Source organism: Thermobia domestica, chromosome 2 (assembly GCF_964235325.1).
Source record: "Thermobia domestica chromosome 2, izTheDome1.hap1.1, whole genome shotgun sequence".
NCBI classification, from domain to species: Eukaryota; Metazoa; Arthropoda; class Insecta; order Zygentoma; family Lepismatidae; genus Thermobia; species Thermobia domestica.
In genome coordinates this window covers 86,246,071-86,269,101 of record NC_137455.1, presented here as the reverse complement: position 1 = coordinate 86,269,101, position 23,031 = coordinate 86,246,071, and the positions used below count along the sequence as shown (strand labels likewise).

The window sequence follows — 23,031 nt, the reverse complement described above, 5'->3', positions numbered from 1 at the left end:
AATATTGAATAATGAACTAAACCTATACCAACATACACATATTCGAGAATCTAAACTTAAAGTATATTGCATCATTTTACTATTACAACAAATCAAGATTAACAGAGGAAATAAAAAATAAACTATACAAAACTCTAGTACGATCAAATCTAATATACGAATCACCACTAATTGCTATGAGTAACATCAGTTAGCTTGAGAAACCTAGTAACTACAAATATGAAGGCGTGCCAGAAACAAAACGAATGAAGAACCGTACAAAGAAAACCAACTAACTAATTATCTAAAAGAATTTATAAGTAACATCAAACATCAAATTTGCCAGCAGAATAATGGATTCCTCTTTTTTTTTAATGGAACTAGCTGAACCTGCGCTCTCTACACAGCGCATCATTCGCATATGAACATAAATCTCCTTCTCATTCCTCACAACATATGTACATGTCCCTTTACAGACACAAGTGAAAGACGTCTTGATTAAAAAAATCAACAAGGGGTATCATAAAGGGGAGATTTTTTCGATTATTTTTTTCAATATCTCGCACCGTTTACAAGATTTGAGCCTACTTCCGGTTGGAGTTTCTAATTCATGTATGACCAGTGTTTTCTTTCTTCTTGCATGCAGTATGTAATAAGCAAATACATTACATATACAATTAATTATAATGTCAGTTATATATGGTGTTCATTGGGCAAAACACTCAAAAAATAAAGATTTATCTTAAGACTCGAGAAATGGTTATCCTTCCTTTTTCACTATTATTTGGCCATGGAACAAACGCCTGAGACATATACAACCCCAATATACAACAATGTGGTGTTGGAATGTATAACGCATAGGATATGATGCTTTAGTTTTTTTTAATTTCAACGCTTCCAGCGTACCCTAAAAAATGTAATAAAGAAATAATAACCATGTTTTTTAAATATTCAATCAGAATTGGACAATCTACGCAAAATTTCCAATCGATCAGTGAAAACGTCATCTTTCTAGAGCCTGTAGTTTCCGAGATCTCATTCTCGAAAGGATTGGCCACAAACATATAAACATAGTTTAAAAGAACTCGGAAGATGGAAACACAACTCACATGCATTTATTTTAGAGAAGGCTTATTAAAATACCAATTCTTTGAACAATAATTTTATATCATAAACTTTATGAAAAAGATATAGTTAACTAATTTAGACTATTTAAAGTACAAATACTTAAAATATTTGTCTCTGTTAAACGTGAAATTACATATAACCGTAAATGAAAGATTTGAAAACTAAAGTTATAGGTTGGAGCTCAGGCTCTTATAATTGCTATTGTAGCATTTTAATAGACAGATACTTCAGTCTTCTAAGTATGATGAAAAATAACAAAATTCCAAATACTATCACTGCAAAGCACTAATGAATTTTACCAAGTAAGACGTAAACATTTAAAAAATACTAATAATGTTTTTACAAGTGATGATTGAGATTTTCGGCTTATCCTGTTTCCACGGATGCTGAAGACAAACAAAATAAAAAGAACAAATAACAAGAAATAAGTTTTCAACTAAAAGCAGCTACAATGAAGTTTTGCGACATTCTATTCCTAGCAAACCGCATTAAACCACAACAATTTTACTAACCCATAACGCTTCTTTCAACTATCAACCTGTAATACGTGTATATTAATGTATTGCACTCTGGACAAAGTAGTCTAGCCCAGCTAAACGTCCTTCTCTCTCTAGTAGATAAAGATACATATATACCGTTTGAATGCCAAGTATGTAAGTCTAAAATTGAAATTTTCCAGGAAAGAACTTTAAACTTCAACATTTCATGTAAATCGCATTAACAGAATATTATTCAGAAAATAAACTTTATAATTATGTTGTAACCATAAAAGAAATATGATTTTTTCATGAGATATCGAACTTCAAAGTTTCCTTGTGAAAAATTTCCATTTTAACATCCAAGCGGTTTTATATAGTGTTATGTTATAGATCACGGTTTATCCTCTGTATATATATATATATATATATATATATATATATATATATATATATATATATATATATATATATATATATATATATATATATATATATATACAGGCTGTCCAATATACAATGCAACCCGGAGTTTAGGATAGTAGAACTTTTGAACCTGAAGCGATATATAAATAATGGTTATGCTAAAATAAAGCTTTGTTCATGTATATATTTTTAAAGTAGGAAGCAACAATTGAAGTACACTAGAAACCACATAGTGTTGCCAGATGTAGCCGAAAGTGTAAATCTTTTTTTTTTTTTTTTTTTTTTTTTTTTTGCAAAATATGTAAATTGGCTCATAACTCATATGTGTAGATGTTCTGTCGTTAATTTTTAGTTTGCTTAGTTGGAGTAGCTTGGAAACTATAGACCAGAAAAAAGAATTCTTCATTTCCACTGATAACTAATCGGCTGAGGCCTCTATAAGGAGGAACTACGAAAATCGTAGTTTTCATAAATTAACACTCTGAATTGGCAACATTGCTGATGTTTCGGCATCAAAAGGTGTGTAAAGGCTCTGCCTATGTTATGCAATTCCTGAAAACAACGAAAAAGGAACTTTGAAATTACCATGACAAAACTTTTACTTAAATGTACCCGGCAACACTGCTATTCATTTCTATGGGGCTACTTACAGCAAAAGGTATACAAGAACAATTCTCGAACTACACAAGACCTGGTTACGAATATTCGCAGTGCCATTGAGAATATTAACACTTCTACTCTTCGTAAAGTTGCTGCCAACCCCATGGTGAAACGTGTGAACCAGTGTTTGAATCAAAACAGGGAACACTTCCAGCATTTGCTGTAGAGCTGATAACTCATTGCGTGGTAGTAGCAGTGTTCCCAGGTGCATGTAAGTAAAAGTTTTATCATGATAATTTCAAAGTTTGTTTTTCATTGTTTTCAGGAATTGCATAATGTAGACAGATCCTTAACACATCTTTTGATGCACTGAAACATCAGAAAAGTTGCCAATTCACAGTGTTAATTTATAAAAACTACGATGTTCCTAGTTCCTCCTTACAGAGGCCTCACCTGATTAGTTATCGATGGAAATGAAAAATTCTTTTTTCTGGTCTATAGTTTCCAAGCTACTCCAACTAAACAAACTGAAAATTAACAACAGAACATCCATACGTATGGGTTATGAGTCAATTTACATGTTTTGCAAAAAAATTGATTTACACTTTTGGCTACATCTGGCAACACTGTACTTTATAATTGTTTATTTTGTATTTACGTTCTCTGTTAGAAGATAGGCTAACAGGACGAGATTTACATTTTTTAAAGTGAGATTACATTAGTGTGTTCGATGTTCTTCCACCGGGAATTGAACCCTGAACCCCTGTGCATCAAAGGCATACACTAGTCACCAGACAAATGAGGAGGACAAGACATTTATTTCATGAAGTCGACCACACCACGGAAAACACCAGTGTTATCTGAATATTCGGGCTCGTAATGGAAACTTAAAACATGTTCAAACATATCCGAAGTTCGATTCAGTTAATCAAATGTGAACGGATGTAACTTTTTTACGACGTTATTATGAGCCTTAATAGAAATAATAATACGAACGAGTTGTGATAGAATACTTTGACAATAGACGTCTTTGCACTATTGACCCAATATAATTCTACACCCTAAAAGCAATAAGTAATTGTTAAGTTCTGCCAACTATATTCTCAGAAAAAATTGTAGAATTAGACTAGATTGTTTTTATAAGAAAAGAAAGAATACAGATGAAGTGTAAGATTAAATTTTTAGGTTACATTAATCATTTCTGTACTATACAATCATAGTTTTGTTATGAAATTGTACAAATGTATGTCTATTTACGAAGTTTTAAGGGGGCATATAGCACCAAGTAGAAGATAACAGAAGTCAGATAGACGAATTAGGGGAAGAATACAATCCCTTAATTGCAAAATGAAAACTAACTTCTTCTAGTAGTGTTACATACTCCAGTAATGGATGAAATGAACAACAAAATCTTAATTATAGAGACTTACCGGAGGTATCTATGAGATAGTATGTGCATAGGTTGCAATGATGAAACTGTAGACCTTCGGTGACAATAGTACATAGTCTGTAGTGGTACCAAAAATGAGAATGAATTAATACTAGAAATTGACAGGTAGAACTTCACAGTGCATTCCTTGAGTCATCATATATTAAAGTAATGATAAACACAATAATAATTTTAAGTTAAAATTAAGGTATTAAATCCATCAGCAACTATAGCGGACGCATTGATGATTTGTCTGCGAATATATTGTTAGAAAAATTTGAGAATGACTGTAGGTTGATAGTTATAGATATCTGGGTGTCTTACCACATGTTCTTTTGCAACTTAGTTTGATTTGGTTCAGAGCAATTAAGGGTACGTGACTGTAAAAACTCCAAATGCGCTTTAGTGAACAACTTCAAAAATATTTTCATATTAACAAGCAAAGATACTCAAGCTAAAACTAGACACTACAACCCAAACGTGGATATTACAGATTTTATTGCCTCCATATATAATGATTTGATACTACTGAATCAATATCAATCTGATCATAGATAGATTAATTGCGTTCATTCGCATTCGGCTGCCATATAAATTACAAGCATTGTTGTCAGCCCAGAGTGTTGGTTGCAATCATTTACTAATATTAGCTCAGAAATGTGAGAACAATTTGTCGAAGTAGAACAATATTCCGAATCGAATCATCAGAGAACAATAATTTAAAAGCGCAGAATAATTTTCCTCTCTGAAACATTAGTGTAGCTACTAGCGGTAATCTGGTAATTAAAAATTTTAGATTAGAAACTATAAAAGGTTAAATAGAAATTATAATAATAATAATAGCCATGTTAATTCTAAGCTAATAGATTTAATAATTCCTTCATCAATACCAACAACTACCCTAAGCATCGAAATAACAAGACAAATAGATAAGATCACGTCCGTATTGTTCATGAACGAATCTTCTCACCAGATGTTCTGCGATACACTAATCCATCCCAAACCGGTAACGAACTTAACCTAATGGTAAATTCTACTTGAGAATGTGGGATACATACACAACTTTTAACATCCCACAGGCTATGAACTTGAGTTATCGAACTTTGAATGAAAAACTGTACCATGAAAAAATGGTTGTAAGTAATTTTGATCATCATCTTTGATTAGGCTTTATGATTTCAGGAAATATATGTGTTATAAACTGATAGTTCTTTGTTTTACTAACTCGATATTTACTTTAATTCATTGAATATACTTAATCTAATGTTAATTTTATGTCATTCTTGTCATTATTACCTTTAACGTTTCTGCAACATCTTCATCATCATGGTCTAAGCGTTATCTTCTAATCTCAACTTATTGTATTTCCATCGTGTTCTAAAACATTTAGAGTTCGTTTCACTTTAAAAGTTTTAAGTTAATTGTGATTAACATTCTAACTTGGGCATCTGAACGTATGCTTTTGCTTTTCATAACAAATATCACGCTGATTTCTATGTTTCCATAGTTATTTAAACGAATTAATAATATGGTATCCCGTAACGTTATGTATTAGGAAGTAGTATATAATCTATAGCCTATTTGCTCTATTTAAATTTATGATCTATTTTTTCTTATATCAATATTCAAAAAAGAGCAGAATTAAAAGGGTGACAGAAATATTAGTAATATAATATAAATAAAAATATAGAAAATAAAAATTGGAGAGAATATTTATTATGTAACGTTTATTTTGTAAATATTATTATATAGGCAAATACTTTGTACTTGAATATGTTTTTCGTACTCAAGCTGAATGTATTTAAACAATGTTAAGTCAAAATAATTCCAATTCGTGTACAAGATTCGGTTAATACGTAAGGACAAATGCAATCATTGTAATACTGTATAGAACATACAATATTATGTTATGTTACGTAAAAGTTACGTACGATCTAGGATTCTTCGTAAAGTTTATACTTTGAACGTAAAACTATAACAGTAATTACAACTATTTACAATTTCATTAATTCACGAAACATTACAGAACTGTAATCAATAATTTTGCCTGGCCATAAATACCTGATTATAAATGCCAAATAATTTATTTAAAAATAATGAAAGAAACATTAAATAATCGTTTATTTAGTTGTTGGTACATTTATATTAATGTTATAGTTATACTAATATATATCAACAGATCAGATCAGACAGATAATTGGTATAATGTATTTGTTATATTCTTCTCCAATGATTCAATTAACACAAGAAAAAGTTTTTGTAGAAACAAGGAGAATGGGAGAGTATTTGAATATTATTGATTTTTATATGATTATTCGGAACTATTTTTACGAACTGAGAAAATATAACGTGAAATTTTATATATAATCTCAATAAGGATAATACATACACTATCCATTTGTGAGATGACATGGAAATAAAACTTATCCTATTAAATAGATTGATGAGCTATTGTACAAAAAGTTACAGATGTAAATCATAGTTTCAACTATTTACTAATATTAGCTGAGAACTGTGAGAATAATTTGTCGAAGTAGAACAAAATTCCGAATCGGATCATTTAGGGAACAATAATTTAAAAGGACAGAATAATTTCAACCAAGAAGTAAATCCCATGTTTTAATAACCTAATATTTTTGCCGCTTCTAACTTAAGTAAACACAGAAGAATGGTGTTTGAGAATCTACCGTTTACGGGATTTAGTATATATCATTGTAAAGTATTTATATTTGGTGCTATTGGATTTTTGACCTTCAAAGAAGTCAAAGTGAAAAAAAGAAACGATTTCTTATTATTATGATACATATCTACATCCTAATATAGGTGATATTTCGAAACATAATTTTGGTTTCTTTATCAAAATTAGAATTCATGTTGAGGAAACTGTTTTTGAAATGAAATTAAGTAGTTAGGGAGGAAGGAATTATTGAATTTTTATTAAATAAAACTATAAACTTACTGTAGACTGTTTTAAATTATTTCTTGTTTTTGATACAAAGTAAGTAAGCTAGAGGTTAATAATATTTGGAAGTGAATGATAATGAAATGACGAAAATAGAAGGAAGCGGGAGAACTCCGAGAAAACCCACGAAACTGACGGGTTTTGTTTATCATAAAATCATACGACTGAAGAGCGAACCAAAGACTTTCCGCACCAAATGTAAATGCCTCACCATTGAGGTTACTATTCCCCTCTGTAATACTCAAGATTAATCGATATCAATAATTTTTATTTTGTTTTGTATATGCGTATGAGAAGAACAAACAAATCCCAGTCCTAAGATATGACAAATAAAACAAGGTGTGCCCCTCGTGTTATTACGCATAATATATATTGTCTTAATGTTTGTTATAATAGTAATAATAATATGATTTCTTACAGATTATTAGTATCAATTATTACTGTAATTTATAAGAATATATACGCACATTTTATGTATATATTAATTGAATAATCCAGAGTTTGAAACTGTTGAAATTGCTATATCTCAACTTTAAAATTGAAGATCCCGTTAATGTTCATTATTCTAGTCAAATAGTTCTTACGCAAACATCTGTGGATCTTCAATGTTTTTAAACAACTCCAGTAAATACCTAAAATTCTACATGGTTCAAACTTAAGGTAGATGTAATGGTTCGACTATCACCAATAGATGTCACCACGTTTCTTATGTAGTTTGTAGGAACTAATATTGTTCCAAAATAATTCAATCGAAATCATGAATGGGTATTCAAGTTTTGTCCAAAGATAAATTAAATCAGTTATCAGATAATAATCTAAGCAATTTGTATAATATAGTTATAGCTATAGTTCCTTTCGTTGCTGAGAGTACTTAATTTTACTCTTCAAATACAAATAATGAAAAAAAAACAATATATTTAAAATAAATTGCATAGATTATTCTCTGATTTGTCTTTGGACAAAATTTGAACGTTCATCTTTAAGTTAATAGAATTATTTTGAAACATTGTTGCTCTCTACAAAATACTTCGGAAAGATAGCGGGCACGTGCTGCCATCTATTGATTATAGCGCTCGTTTAAAGTGACCTTCAGTACTCAGTTCCGGAAATGAATCCTTCATTTTTCCTGAAGTCCCCAATTATACATATATAATGGTATTTTATACTTGTGAATCACATCAATTAGATTTGGTTTCTAATTCCTAAGAAAGAAAAAATCGTAATAAAGAAGTAAACAAATGAGAAACAATGATATAATACTTCATCAATCTCGTATTCTACATATCGAGCGATTATTGGCTTTCGTTTCTTTTTCCATATGTAGTAATCCATTTCTTGTTAATGTTTGGCAGGGTCTGAAGATCCGGAAACAACGCAGTACGGGAGACCTTGAGAAGCGAGGGACTTCCGCTAGCATCCGCTCCACAGGCAGCAGTGCATCATGGGTGAGCACGGAGTCATCGCAGTCAGCCATAGGCGGCTCAATCCATACGGACTCGAACGCTTCCTTCGTCGTAGAGGTAGGTAAAGGCTCCGCATCGATGCAACAGGTGGCCCATCAGCTCACTTTCTGATCTAGTCTATAGACTCACGAGTTTTCAAACAGGTGGAACGATTGTCAGTACAGAGAATCTTCTTTGATTTATAATTTTATTGTTTTATGGTAACTTTCCTCTTTTGCTTTCCAATAATAGACCAAGAAGGAAAAATGAATATAATTCATATTTATTTATTTATTTATTTATTTTATACTACCAACAAGTCCTTAACTTTCTAAATAAAATCTTTGAAATCTTTAAGTTTTACGTCCCACGAATATGCCGGTTAGGCTAAAGGAGACAGTGATGATAAGAAATGAGTGAAATATTAGAATGAAGAAAGTGAGAGGAAACGGGAGAACCCCGAGAGAACCCACGCACACGGTGTTTGTCCACCACAAAATTCACTTGGCGTAAGCTGGGTCGAACCAAGGACCCCATGCAACAGTGGTGAACGCTCTACCATTGAGCCATCGCGGCCCCACTTTCTAAATAAGTATCGTAAAATATGTATTATGAAAAACGCAACAAAATGATCAAACAGACAAAGTGACTACAAACAAAAAGAGGAAGCATATGAATAACCAAATAAAGGTATGAAAATATGACGATAGCTAGATATAAATACTTTTTTTTTCACACTAGAAGATTAAACCCATTATATTCCAAAATGATAACAAATGTGAGTAAACGAGCTTTCACTATTCGACACTACACGCATATTTGTGTATTTGTCTATTCCAAAATAATTATAAAATTTATTCGATGTTAATGAAATATGGCGCATATTTTCTTTGACGTTTTCATAATAGGCCTAACTATTGCTTGAAATTGGTCAAAAATGGGACGTAAAATAATGGATAAATTAAATCGTATCATATACATAATGTAGTAAGAAAACAAGTTCCCACGATTACTTCTATGAAAATTATTTGATTTGGGTTAAATATAGAATGTACAGTATTTTCTATGATCATTCTAAATCATCTTCATTCCTTGAGATTTTAAATCTGTCAAAAATAAAGAAGTGAATCAGTCTTCTCATCATCTTAAAATGTATGTTCTACAATAAATTTCCTTAAAAAGAGCCAATATTTATAAAAGAAGACATATTTTTTTTTCTAAGTTGCAGAATTACTTCTGTTGCTTAGAATTGAAATCCGTGAAGAGAAAGGGGATGAATTCCTCCAGCTTAGGAAAGTATACTTCATTTTCATTTATTTTGTGTATGGCATTACTAGTTTCAAATATCGTTGTGAATCTGCTTAGTTTAACATTTCATGCTTATGCTCTGGAGCCTAAGGGAGATGGATATGAATTTCAAGTTAATGATTGTATTAGATCTGGTGAAATGAGAATGTTCTAAAAAAAACGGAAAAATCCTGAGAAAACTCGTAGTCACAATGTTAATCATTACAAATTCAAGTGGCCTGAGATCAAACCAGAGATTTCTCGCATTAGATTTAAGAAGTCTACCATTGAGCAACTATGTCCCTATAAGTCTATTTAAACTTTAATGAACTATTACCATCAAATAAAAAAAATGAAAGAACATCAAAATGACGTACCATCTATACCAACATTTCATAAGTTAAGTCCTTTGCTTCAAAATATTAGACAACTTTATTCCCTAACTAACTTTTTATTTGACAACGTATTTCAGCGAAAGTTCCATGAATTTTGTTTTCTTTCTTTTTGTCCTCACTTATAAAGAAAATGTGTCACGATCTAGAAATACATGATACTACAGTGAATTTCATATTTAAACTTTTTACTGATTTTTTTCTGTACATTTCTGAATCAAAAAAATGAAGGGAGAAGTAAATTGACGTAATAGTATTTACAGATATATTATTCATTTGAGATAGTATTTCATAATGTCTCATATAATATTGATGACAAAATGATATATATTTAAAACGATGTTTCATATGTGAAAAATATGAAAAAAAAATGTATTCAGTTTAGTAATCTGATTAGATTTTGTTTCTGCTCGAATATTAAAAATAAAATTACTGCAATACTGCTGACGAGCTTGTAATTTATGTAATGTGATTAGGTCATTTTAACAGTGTTGTAAACTATGTTCCTATTTTTCGTACTCGGAAGCGAGATAGTGTGATGTGGTCTATACTGTGAGAGTTTTTTTTTTTTTCATGAGAGTCTATGTACTCGCTAACTCAAATCGCTGTCGTTGTTCGGAACCCACGTTAATAGTAGGTCCTGATCTTCATAACCTTGGTGGTGCAGGAGAACGTAAACAAAAATTCAAATAATATTTCACACCTCAGAACAACTTGAGGTACCAAATTCGTGTAAACAACATTATTTTTGGTATCTATAGGATACTTGCTAATGTAATAAGATAACTTTCACTAAATCCCCTATCTGCCTCAGTGTTATAAATCTCCAGAAATACATTCATTATGATCAAAGAGGCAATAGTCTTGATAAAAGATTACCAAGAAAGAAGTAACTAATGTAGAGAATTTATATTGATAAAATGTATACACTTAGGTATGAAATCGTAAAAAGCTCTTGTCGATGCTCCCTTCGTTTTTTGAAAATATTTTTACAAGAAAGAGTTATTTATTTATTTATTAAAGTAAAGTATTTCCTTCTTATGAAATGAGTTACGCGTTTCTGATTTAGTTCTGATTTAGTTGTCAAATATTACACCAAGATATTTTACGGGTTATATAGGTGTGTCTTGAAAGGTAAGATATAGATTAAGTGGAATTCTTTACATCTTGCTTCTCTTCTTTAGTGGTACAAAACTCATGGCCTGAGTTTTAGATGGATTGATCTCTAGATCTGCCTCATCCAACGAAAGTATTGATGGCACTTTGTGTATAAATATTTAGTCGGCGTGTATTTTCTTCGTGACAAGAAGTTCGGTTTTGCGTGTTCTCTGCACATTTGTAAAGGTTATTTGATTAGAAAAATCGACACCAAACAGAATTTATAACAAAGGAGATAAAACAGGTCCTTGAGGTACTCCAGGTTGTAAAAGTGAAAGAAAAAAGAGTGTTTGACATTAACTTAGGTAAGAAGAAGTAAGGATGTTAAAAATGAATGAATTTAAAAATGAGTCTAAGTGACTGGAAGGTCTTTTTAATTTAAGAAATAACACAGTATGATCAAAAGCGTTTTCTAAATCATATGAAACAAGATATGATGGTGAAGTTGACCATTACGGTCTGAAATGTAAGAAAGTGTAGTATTTTCACTAAGATTCGTTCACGTATATTACTGAAGCAAGAAGTTTACTAATAGGAAATAAGAAGATATAGCGTATGAGAATCATATTATAGTTTTAGAAACATAACCGTTTTAACAAATAAAACTAACATTTATGTTAGATATAGTGCACATAGAGCACATTATTACATGAAATACTAACCTGCTTAACCTCCGAACTAGACGATCATAAGACAATACGTTTACATTCAGCGATGTTAGATTCTTTGAATATATATATATTATTGATTTTGTTTTCTCTTCAATGTGTGTTTCTCTTATTCGTTTTTGTGTTATCTTATTTTTATACAACAAAAATTTTTCTAGTTCCAACTATGAAGAGAAAAAAAGACAAGTAAAATTTAATCATGTCTGTGTGTTTTTTATTTATTTTTTTAATTGATGCAGTAGTGCAAGTGTAAATTGGTGTAAAACCTACGTGCTATATAACTTTCGTAAAGTGTTATTTTATTTTATTTTTCCAAGAAGAAACTTAGTTTATTCTGACAATGTAATAATTCAATTAGTTGTCGGACCCACATTCTACAATCTCTGTTGATGTACAGCGGGCATTTGTTAGAAATACAAACATCATTTTGTTTGGTGCAATTTAAACAAGTTGTATTTCGTAATTTCGGGGCACTTTACGTACTATAGCTTGTAATAAATATTTTCAATATTTTTTTATTGTAACGTATAGAATTTGTGCAGAGAACGAATGTGAAGACTACGGATACAAGCCGAAGTAAAATTATAGGCTTTCTCTGCTATCTTTGTTTGATGCAATATTTCGTATATTTGCAAAGGCGGAAATTATGTTTCGAGTAATTGATAAGTGCAAACAATGGTTTATTTTTAGATAAGACTTATGGACTGTTCAGTTGTAAATAAGGTTAATTTATTTCATTTCCATACAATCTGTGAATTCATAGCTTCAACGAATGATACAAAATGTTTAAAAGCAATTGACAATACTGCTAAGAGAGTGACTTCTACTTTTTAAAGATTAATTCCTGTTCACAGTATCCTAGCTCGGTACTCATATACGAAGTAATTTCCATTCTTGGTCTTCATACAGGAAGAAATGATTAAAGATACTGTTCTATGTTATAGAAGAGGTAATTATGTAACAATAATTTAAGCTGTTTTAACCTGTAAATTTGACATTTGTTTTAGTTGGTCGCTTGTTATAGTTTTATTCCTGTATGGAGTATCGAATTTTGAGCTTTTGTTAACCTAGAGCTCATTTGGAAGTTTATTTGAATATTATTGGTAGTTTTAATTGATATATTAGTGCAAGTCCGGATTTAATTAAAGACTTTATTTAGTCTTGTATAAATGATGTTGCTCCAAGCTCGTACTATGCTATTGATAGATCAAGCTATATGAAAGGAATCTGAGAAACAGTAACTTTATCTACAGAGCTCGATCAGAAGTATTTGGTGTGTATATGTCTTGAAAATAGTGAAAGAAGGATCCTTTGTCCTGAGGGTATGTGAAGTTTCATTTATTGACAATCAAAGCATAACTTGTATGAACCAGAAAAAGCTTTCTTCTTAGTGTCTTACTTTTTAAAGTGTTCCAATTTTTCATTATGTTTGCGGATATTATTAAGTTTATTTTTATTTATTGTTTGTTTCACAGAAATGAATATATAGCATGGGAAAGAGCTTTAAAGTAGTCGTAGCGGAAGCTAAAGTAAACTTCTCCTCATCCCTTGACATTTTTGTCGAGGTGCACGACTCACAAGAGAAAAAAGCAAAGATAAAAATTGATACAAATAGTACAAAACCATAGAACTCCTATCAAATGTTCGTAATCAGGGAAGGCCTTAGGCAATTTGCCGCTCCGTTTTCTTAAAAACCGTGATTTTAAATACGTTATCCTCCATAATTATAGTAGCATTAATGAAAACATAAAATTCGCCGAATAATAATAATAATAATAATAATAATAATAATAATAATAATAATAATAATAATAATAATAATAATAATAATAATAATAATAATAAATAGGAGGAGGAGTTGTAGATGGGTGAGAATTATAAAGTTACAGTGTGTGTGTGTGTGTGTGTGTGTGTGTGTGTGTGTGTGTGTGTGTGTGTGTGTGTGTGTGTGTGTGTGTGTGTGTGTGTGTGTGTGTGTGTACGTTAGTAATTAACTTTGAACTTTGAACAAATATGTAATTTAGACAATACATTTTTCATATATTTAGGTCTGTATTCTTTATGCTAGTTTTTTGCAGTTCTCCAAATCTTGCTGGCCCGTGCAAATGCACGTGTTACAAATACAGCAGAATCGGCCTTGCTCGTGGTAGTGTTATTATAGTCACAGTGATAAAATAAAAAAATGAGACCACAAATTCATGTCTTGGCGAGAATTGGAAAGCCATAATAGTACACCGACGAAAGTCCTTTTTTTTTGGTATCTTCCGAAGTTCAGCCGTCACGTTGGTTTTGATGTGTTCTACGATCACGAAACGAGCATCTGTGCTGTTTTCCTTGAAGCAAGGGGGGCACAGTGGCTCAGTGGTAGAGCGTTCACCTCCCTGCTTGAGTCCCTGGTTCGATCCCAGCTCGGGCCGTATGGACTTTGTGGTGGACAAACACTGTGCTCGTGGGTTTTCTCAGGGTTCTCCCGTTTCCTCCCACTTTCTTCATTCCACCATTTTCATTCATTTCTCATAATCACCGCCTCCTTTAGCCTAACCGGCGTAACTGTGGGACGTAAAACTCAAAGATTTCATTTCATTTCCTTAAAGCACTGACACCGTAAACTGATTTTAAGGCTACCAAAGCAGATTTCCCCAATTTGCACAGGAACTCGATGTTTGTGCATTGTTTGAACCGCGACATTGCACTAACTGTTCACCACATACTCCTTCGTTTAGCTATACAACTCGTAAATTGACTGTTGTAATCTGTTCACACTTGTCATATTCATAATATAGTTCTTTACTAACAGTATATTTGCGTCCTTTGTAGGATGAACAAATGGATGCAAATGTGACAGAGACCTATATGGGAGAGTGGAAGAACGACAAGAGGAGTGGTTTTGGCATCAGTGAGAGATCCGATGGCTTGCGATACGAGGGCGAATGGTTCAACAACAAGAAATACGGGTATGGCGTAACGACATTAAAGGACGGCACAAAGGAAGAGGGAAAATACAAAAACAACGTTCTCATTACTTCCCAAAAGAAAAAGCACCTTTTCCTTATTCGCTCAGCTAAGTTCAGGGAGCGGATAGATGCAGCAGTGAACGCAGCACAGCGAGCTTCAAAGATAGCGTTACAGAAAGCCGATATCGCCATTTCCAGGTGAGCTGTATTTCTTTCGTAAGATACATTTTCTATATAAAAATAACTTTTATATTTCTCTTGAAGTAGGTATTTAAATATATACGGTAGGAATGAGAATTTTACACATACAGGTAAGAAGAAAGAAATTAACGGGAACACAATAAGAAATACACTCAGTATTCTTTAAAGACATACTAGAACATTTGTATTTTATTCATATGTGTCTAGTATATATTCCACTACATAAATAGTAAAGTTAACACATATAACCTTTACATCATTAAAAAAAAATGGTACCCTTTGCTCGAAAAAGCTTGGTTAAGCGTTCGTTCTACGTTACAAGAGTTAGCTACAGAATATCTTAGTGAAATATAGATATATGAGACTGTGTATCTAAACACTAAAAACTCCAATATTTAAATAACTGTTTCTTCTATTTATTCATTTTCAATTCCTTACACTTATGTTTTCTAAAATAGGGATAAAGTTGTATTACTACAGTGCTACCGTAATGACTTTATATCTGAGGACGTTTGGTTGTCATTTGTAGTGGCGTAGATTTTAGCCTTCTCATTCAACCTTGCTAACTGTGCGGTTCATTTGCTACTCATAGTAAATGTAGGAATAGTTCAGAAATTTTTGGGCTCACTCATTTTGACAATGCAGTAAAATATATACTATTAATAGTTTTTTGACCATTTCGACGGTTGCTACTGTGGTAGCTGAGTTGTCTAAGTTTTATTTACTGCAACAAGTTTGAAACTGTTCAATTAATTTTATGAGTTATATTATTGTTCAAAAGTCGCATATCTTTTCATTAGGATCTACTACTAATCAGAGGAAAGTAATGTGCTGTTGTTGGTTTACATAGACTAAAAGGCTACCAACAATACAGATCCGTCGTTAACTTTTAAAAGAAAACGGAATTAAAATTGTGCATCTGTTTGTAGTACATAAATGGATTTAAGAGTTTCTTTTCCTTTAAACCTGCACATGACCATTACATTTTTCTTCTTTCTTTCTTACAATTTTATTATTTCTTCCTTCTGTTAATTGTATATTTATTTTCACCTTCTGTATCTCTCATAAATTCTTCAGGGGAATCATTGTTAGTTGTCTTTCTACTCTCTTTACGATGCCTGAGTTGTCTTTAAGTTCACTTTTAGTGCTAAGGGTTTTATTTCTATTCCAGACCATGTGAGTTTATGGCGTACATCGTGTACATGAGTTTTATCAATTTTTCCCATTCGTCAAATCAATTTCTCAACTACATCAACTCTTCCATCATTGTTTCACTTGTATTTATAGTAAGTTTCTTTAGCTTATTGTGCATAGCACGAAATGTTAAATAAAATATTTAATTTTATTTTTTATCTTTCCTCTTTAAGATCATTTCTAACCAAATGAATAAAATCCATTAAACGTGGATTCAAAAATGTTCTTTAGGGAAGGATAATCTAGTTTAAAAAACATACATATTAACGATGGATAAATTTCAACAAAACTAAATCATATTCAAGTGTCATATATAGGGTCATATCCATATATATTGCATCATATCCAAATATTCAAATGAACTCGCTCATGGCTATATGGTTAACTTACGCGTCATTATCGCGGAAAACTCGAGTTCGATTCCCATGGGAAGCTCATGTGATTCAGATCCCACGTTAAGTCGGAGGCCCATTTCTCATTATTATTAAACAGAACCCTCGTTGCTGAACAGGACGCTAAACTTTAATCAATCAATCAACCAAATATCCAAACATTTGCGTTCTTTTAGAAGCAGATATCTAAATTGTCTTAAAATTGCTGAAACTATTCAGATATTAAAGAAAAAGTGCATTATCACATACCAATAAATAAATAAATAAATAAATAAAATCATTGAACATTGCATGAGGTAACAACTTATGATGGTTGAAATCCAAAGAGTGAAAAATGCTGGACCGACAATCAAACTGTCCCATACATCACATAATAAGTGACCATGAACTTTAAAGATAATTTAATTAGTCGTACATAATATAGATATAAAACCCAGGCATGTTCAAAATCAAAGCTGTTTAAATATATTTGAAAATGATTGATGCCTTTGTTCGTTTGCTTGTAGGACATTATTAGATTTAAGTAAAGTATCTTACCATTTCACATTATACTTGTGTATTTACAGAGAAATCAATATATATATAGCGTACTCGTGTAAATTCGAACAAACTTTTATTTCCCTTGTAAACTGAATTGAAAACAATGAGAACAAATCGTGTGTAAATAGAACTTTTGAATCTTCCGTTTGGATAATTCGAAGTAATATAATACAAGAATTTTTAGTGTTGGACATATCGTCAACATAAGAATCCAGTTTCAGCTAATTTTCAGTTATCCAGAAACAGCTATAGGGAAGAGTGACATCAAAACACAATCTATTTGATGATGAAGAGAAGATAAAGACGAGATCGGCGATAAAGTAAAGAAACAGCGTGAGCCAACCTAATCTGAAGCTTCCGAAATGGTTGAAAATTTTAAAATCTACTACGTGTAAACCAAATAACTAATAAATAAATGACATTGAAAATTTTGTTGATTGTGAAAAAGAAATCAAATCAAACGAAGATCATGAAGTTCTTTAAGTGAGAACAGATAATTAAAGTTCTTACTCGTGTATGTGGTTTTGCGTGTTAACTCACTGAATGTGGTGTTGTACTTAAGTACGTTTTCCATAGTGTGACTTACTTTGCGTGTGAGAAAATGTCGTTTGTTTACGATATTTGTCACTCAAATGATATGCTTTCTTAGCGGTAAAGTCTATATTATTATTATTATTATTATTATTATTATTATTATTATTATTATTATTATTATTATTATTATTATTATTATTATTATTATTATTATTATTTTATTATTATTATTATTATTATTTCATTGTAGATACAGTAGTTTTGTTCGCTTGTTTTTAGATATTAACAATGTATATTTCTGGATTATTCAAAGTATTTTCTTGTACTCTTGGGCTTCCGTTGTCCTACTCAAAAAGATTCCGTTGTAGGTATTATATACATGTAATTTAGAAATAGAAAATAAATGAACAAACACTCTTAAAATATTCATGGGAGTTCCACAGAAAGCATAACTGGATTCTTCTTTTTCTAATTATGTAAATGATTTATTTGACTAACAGCAGTCCACTACAATGTATGCCGACGATAAGCCGATGACATACTAATTTCAATACAACGCAATGAAAAATAACAGGTGCTAGATAAATCTGTTACTTGATTGTCTTATAATAAATTTTTAAGTGAATTATATTGAAACGTAATCGCTACTAAACACAAAATTAAACTTAAAAATTATACTATGTTATCATCATAGGTATTCTGCCTTTATTGGCAGGTCACTTGCCGCAGCTGAGAAGCTTCCATGCTCCACGGTCCTCCGCTAACCTTTTCGTCTTCGCGTATGATCTTTCTGTTTTAATATCATCCATTAATTGTAGTCTCCTTTGCCCCCTCCCTCTCTTTCCCGCCACCATACCCTCTAGAACAAATTATACTATGTAGTTTCATATTATTAAAATTATAAATATATTATAACATATTGTGCATAGATTTTCACTTTCATTTATCATGTGGCATTTATTATGAGATATTCCTTTCAGAGGACAAACCGTATTGAAATGAAAATAGAAAGCTATAAGAACAATCAGATGAATGCAGAGAGAAAATATTGATCTTTAAAAAATAATCATCATAATCTCCCAGTATATAATAAAATGTCTTGTGCCTACGTATGTAAAAGAAGTATCTATGAAACGTATAACTCAGAATACTGTTAACTTGTGTAAAACAAAGCTTAAGAAAGAAATATATGGTTTCCATCAAAACTTATCAAACATTTTAGCATGAATAGATTACATGAATAAGATTTACTATAGCTTTCAAATTCTGTTAATCCATTAAAATAATGTAGGCGCATGAGAGAATGATTCAAATTAACAAAAATTGGTTATTTACCAATATATCCTCCCGTGAAAAACTATATATTCTCCAAAGATATCGGAACAACAAGATAGTTCCGTTTCAGTGGTAAAGTAACAAAGATAAAAATTGATGAGAGAATTATGGTATGGAAAAAGGAAAACATATCACCAAATAAATGTAACGTGAGGGATGAATACTAAAAACAACAAGCAGAGCACAGTGGACGAAAGAATACCACTGTGACAAACAACATAGACACGCGTTTCTTTCAACTCAGCTCGTTCTTTCTTTCGATAATATATTATATACAAAAATATATTATATTTTTAATAATACCATAATTCTCTCACCCATTTTTATTCTTGTTACCTTATGGAATTAGCTCGTTGTTCCAATAGGTCTGGAGAATATTTAGTTTTCCCACGGAAGAATATATTGGTAAGTAACCAATTTTTTGTTGATTAACTGTTAATTCATATTTAACCAAAAAGAAAGAGAAAGAATAGAGGACAGTGATAGCCATGTATAGAAATAGAAATTAATTTTTGTTACTTACCGAATCTTTAGAAAAGAAATTTACACTCCATGAAGTTTAAAATAAAAAATTCCGTTACTATAGAAGTTTATTTATTGTTGTGAATTATGTCTTTGGAATATTTTCTCTTACATTGTAGTAAAGTATTGTAGTTTCTACCAAAAATTAGAAAAAATATATTGTTAATAAAATCGTATGTCCTTAGACAATAATTTTTCTGCTCCCCTTCCTCCTTATTTTTGCATATTATTTAAATATGAATATCCTAGTTAAATATAACTTCTTTACACTATTATAGTCCATTTTTAATATTATTCGAGATTAATTCAATCATAGTGCCGGAAAATTGCTGAATGATAAATATATTAATATTAAATTGACTGTAACAGTACCCAGCGTTAAGACTCAAATAAGCGTTAGTTTATTAATGTTTTGCGCTTATATATATTTATAATGAAAAACTATAGGAATAGTACTTTATAAGAATTTAACAAGTAATAATTAAACTAAAGATGTTGAGTCCCTGAGTGAAAACTGAAGCATTGTGAGGAAGAAACAGGAAAATATATTTTTCCTCTGACGTTTAGAAATGAATCGTTCCTATTTCTCTTTGCTAGCCAGAAGTGATTTGAGGTTGCCTGTTTTGGGAATTGAAATATACTATTTTTTATTAGCTGAAGAAAACAAAGATAAAACGATATGTCTCGCAAAAGGACAATACTGGAAGTTATTTCAAAAAGCAAAATACAAATTTAAAGAAGAAATAAGTAACTGTTTCATATAGATTGTGAAGGTAAAAAAGATCGAAAAAATCCAGTTACAACAAAATTATATTGTCGGTTATGTAAATCGTATGCTAAGTATAGAAAGTGTGTGTGTATATAATACTTTATGAATGAGATGGCTACTGAGAAATGGCTGTAGAAGGTGGAAAACAACGAAGAAGAGTTGTGTGTTATGTAAATGAATATTAAATTTAAAAAAAAAAAAAAACAGTTGCTAGAAAAACTTTGCAATTTGGTAACTTGAATCGTGTATTTAAGCAGTACTTGGATAATTACGTAGAATTGAAATCACACTCTAGTCTTGAATATAAAATTTTGTGATCTAGTAGTCACCTACGAATAACCTTTGTAAAAATTAGTTTATAGTGCAATATTTAATACATTCTTCTTTTGCACTGATTAAATGTTATATTCTTCTTTGCATTTTATAATTATTGCATTCCTGCAAATCTGCACACATTCATAATCATACTGCTTCAGGTAGCTGCCGCCTTTACCTATATCTACTCGTATGTGTGTGTGTGCACATATAAACAATGAATTTAAAAATGACTGTAATACCATTATCAAAATTCATTTTTTAATAGTTATAGCATGAAAATACTTACTCTTATAACAATATCCTAATCCGAATGTTCCAACAGAAGTGTTGGGCATTTTTTACGCTTGTAGTATGTTGTGTCACTCGAGACGGAGATAATAAATACACATTAAACTACGAAAGAGGAAAGAAAGAAAAATGATCAATAATTCTAGAAAAAAGCTATCCAAGAAAAACAAGAAATAACATTGGCTACTATTTGTTATTTTTCGTCTTTATTTGCTCACAAAATAAACCTGCAGATATGAAATTAAATTATTCATAGCAGTAAATCGTTTATTATGTAACAATAAAGCGCTGAAAGCCGATTGGACATAATCATATATTCCATTATATAGATATTGTATCAAATTTAAGATGAACACATTGCTTTAAAGAAAATAAGTGTAAAACACTTACGGAAACATTCATATAGTCAGTATCAATTTTGGATAAGAATACCGGATAAAATTCACTTATCACCCTCATCTTTACCGACATAAAAGTTTGAGGACTGCTACATGGCAAAACTAAAACTCTTGAAAAAACATATTGATTTACATGCAAGTATTCTTGGCATTTTAACATAGTGTTAAATCACTTTTAGGAGACCAAAATAAGTGAGCGTATACCGTTTTGATCTCTATGTATCAAAGTTTGTTGCTTCTCTTTGGTAGTATTGCAGTGATAAGTCAAGATCGTTCTCTTTTTATATAGAAACTCTATAGAATCATCTATCTGTATAAATAATTGAATGAACAAATATTAACAAGTGAGTAATGGAAATTATTCTAATATTTTATCTATGTAATGTCATTATAAGTTTTATCACAACTTCTATCATGTAGTCATTTCAAAATTTCATCTTAGAAAATGTAAATACTTGTACAATGTGAAAAGCAAAGGGAAGTAAGATGAAAAGTTAACTTTTTTTCATCCTGGGAAAATTGAATTTTACATTTTGAAACCATATCCTATTTAGTATACAGAAGGAACAATAAAATATTGACTGTAAATAACGTATGCATTATTTATATATAATATTAAGATAAGAGATTCTATTCCTCAAGGCGTACATATTGATATCCATAACTTATTTTCGTCCAAAAAGTAATATTTCATCATCTTTCTTTCCTATGATATTCATCGATGATGAGAAAGTATGATATTTATATCTAATCGGTATAAAACAAATGCAACAAAATATAGCAGACGATGTTCAGGCAAATAATTCGAGAGCAATATAGCTGAAGTAATAATACGTTAATAAAGAATGTCAAAAGTTTTAAAGGTATTTTGTAATCGGTATTAGATATTTTAATTGATTTCGACATTAATTAGTATCTTGTAATCATCCTTAGAGATGGATACAATATCTAGTAAGATATGGAAATTACTTAAGATCATGAAAATTCAAAGAATGAAAAAGTGTGACGGAACATCATTGTAAAGAAAATGATCAATTTGTTTATTTATCTAACTCAATCGTCATAGGTGTTATGATTAATAAAATATTTAGTTTAGTATGTTAATTGTTTTTAGATTATATTATTATACTGGAAAACTGTATTTTAAGCTGTTAGAATTAAGCATAAGTTTTTTTTTTTAAGAAGTTAAGTAAAGAGGAATGAGAGAGGAGTTATTGTTATTAATGTTAAAGTTGAATAAGAGAATGTAAAGATAGGATGAGGAAGTTGGGTTAGCACTGCGCCCCATATTTTGGAAAAAAATAAGAAAGAATTGTTAGTTTATATTTTGTAGTGGGATTAGTTTTGGAGTTGTGGTGATGGATGCTGTTTGTAGTTGTTTGAGTTAAAAGAATGGTGTGTGTGTGTGATGCATAGAGACTTAAATTTTTTTTTAGGTTTTATTTAATGTGCAATGGTTACAGTTATGTATTTTTAGAATTTGAATAGAATGTTTTTACTGCGTTTTAATTGTAGCTTATACCCGCCCTCAACTTTTATTTTATTAGTGATTTTATGGTTGAGTGAGAATAATAAATGGCTGATAAATTGTAAAAGTCTTGCCGCTCTGTTTTTTTTTTTTTTTTTTTTTTTCTATTTT

At 30.7% G+C, this 23,031-nt stretch overlaps 1 protein-coding gene across 1 annotated transcript in view; it reads left to right on the top strand.

Moving 5' to 3' along the window:
- jp (junctophilin) overlaps window positions 1-23,031 on the top strand; it is a 506,547-nt gene that overhangs the window by 354,605 nt on the left and 128,911 nt on the right. The window contains exons 4-5 of the mRNA XM_081743641.1: window positions 8,353-8,520; window positions 14,765-15,099. Coding sequence (XP_081599767.1) covers window positions 8,353-8,520; window positions 14,765-15,099 — 503 coding nt within the window. The remainder of the gene's footprint in view (window positions 1-8,352; window positions 8,521-14,764; window positions 15,100-23,031) is intronic.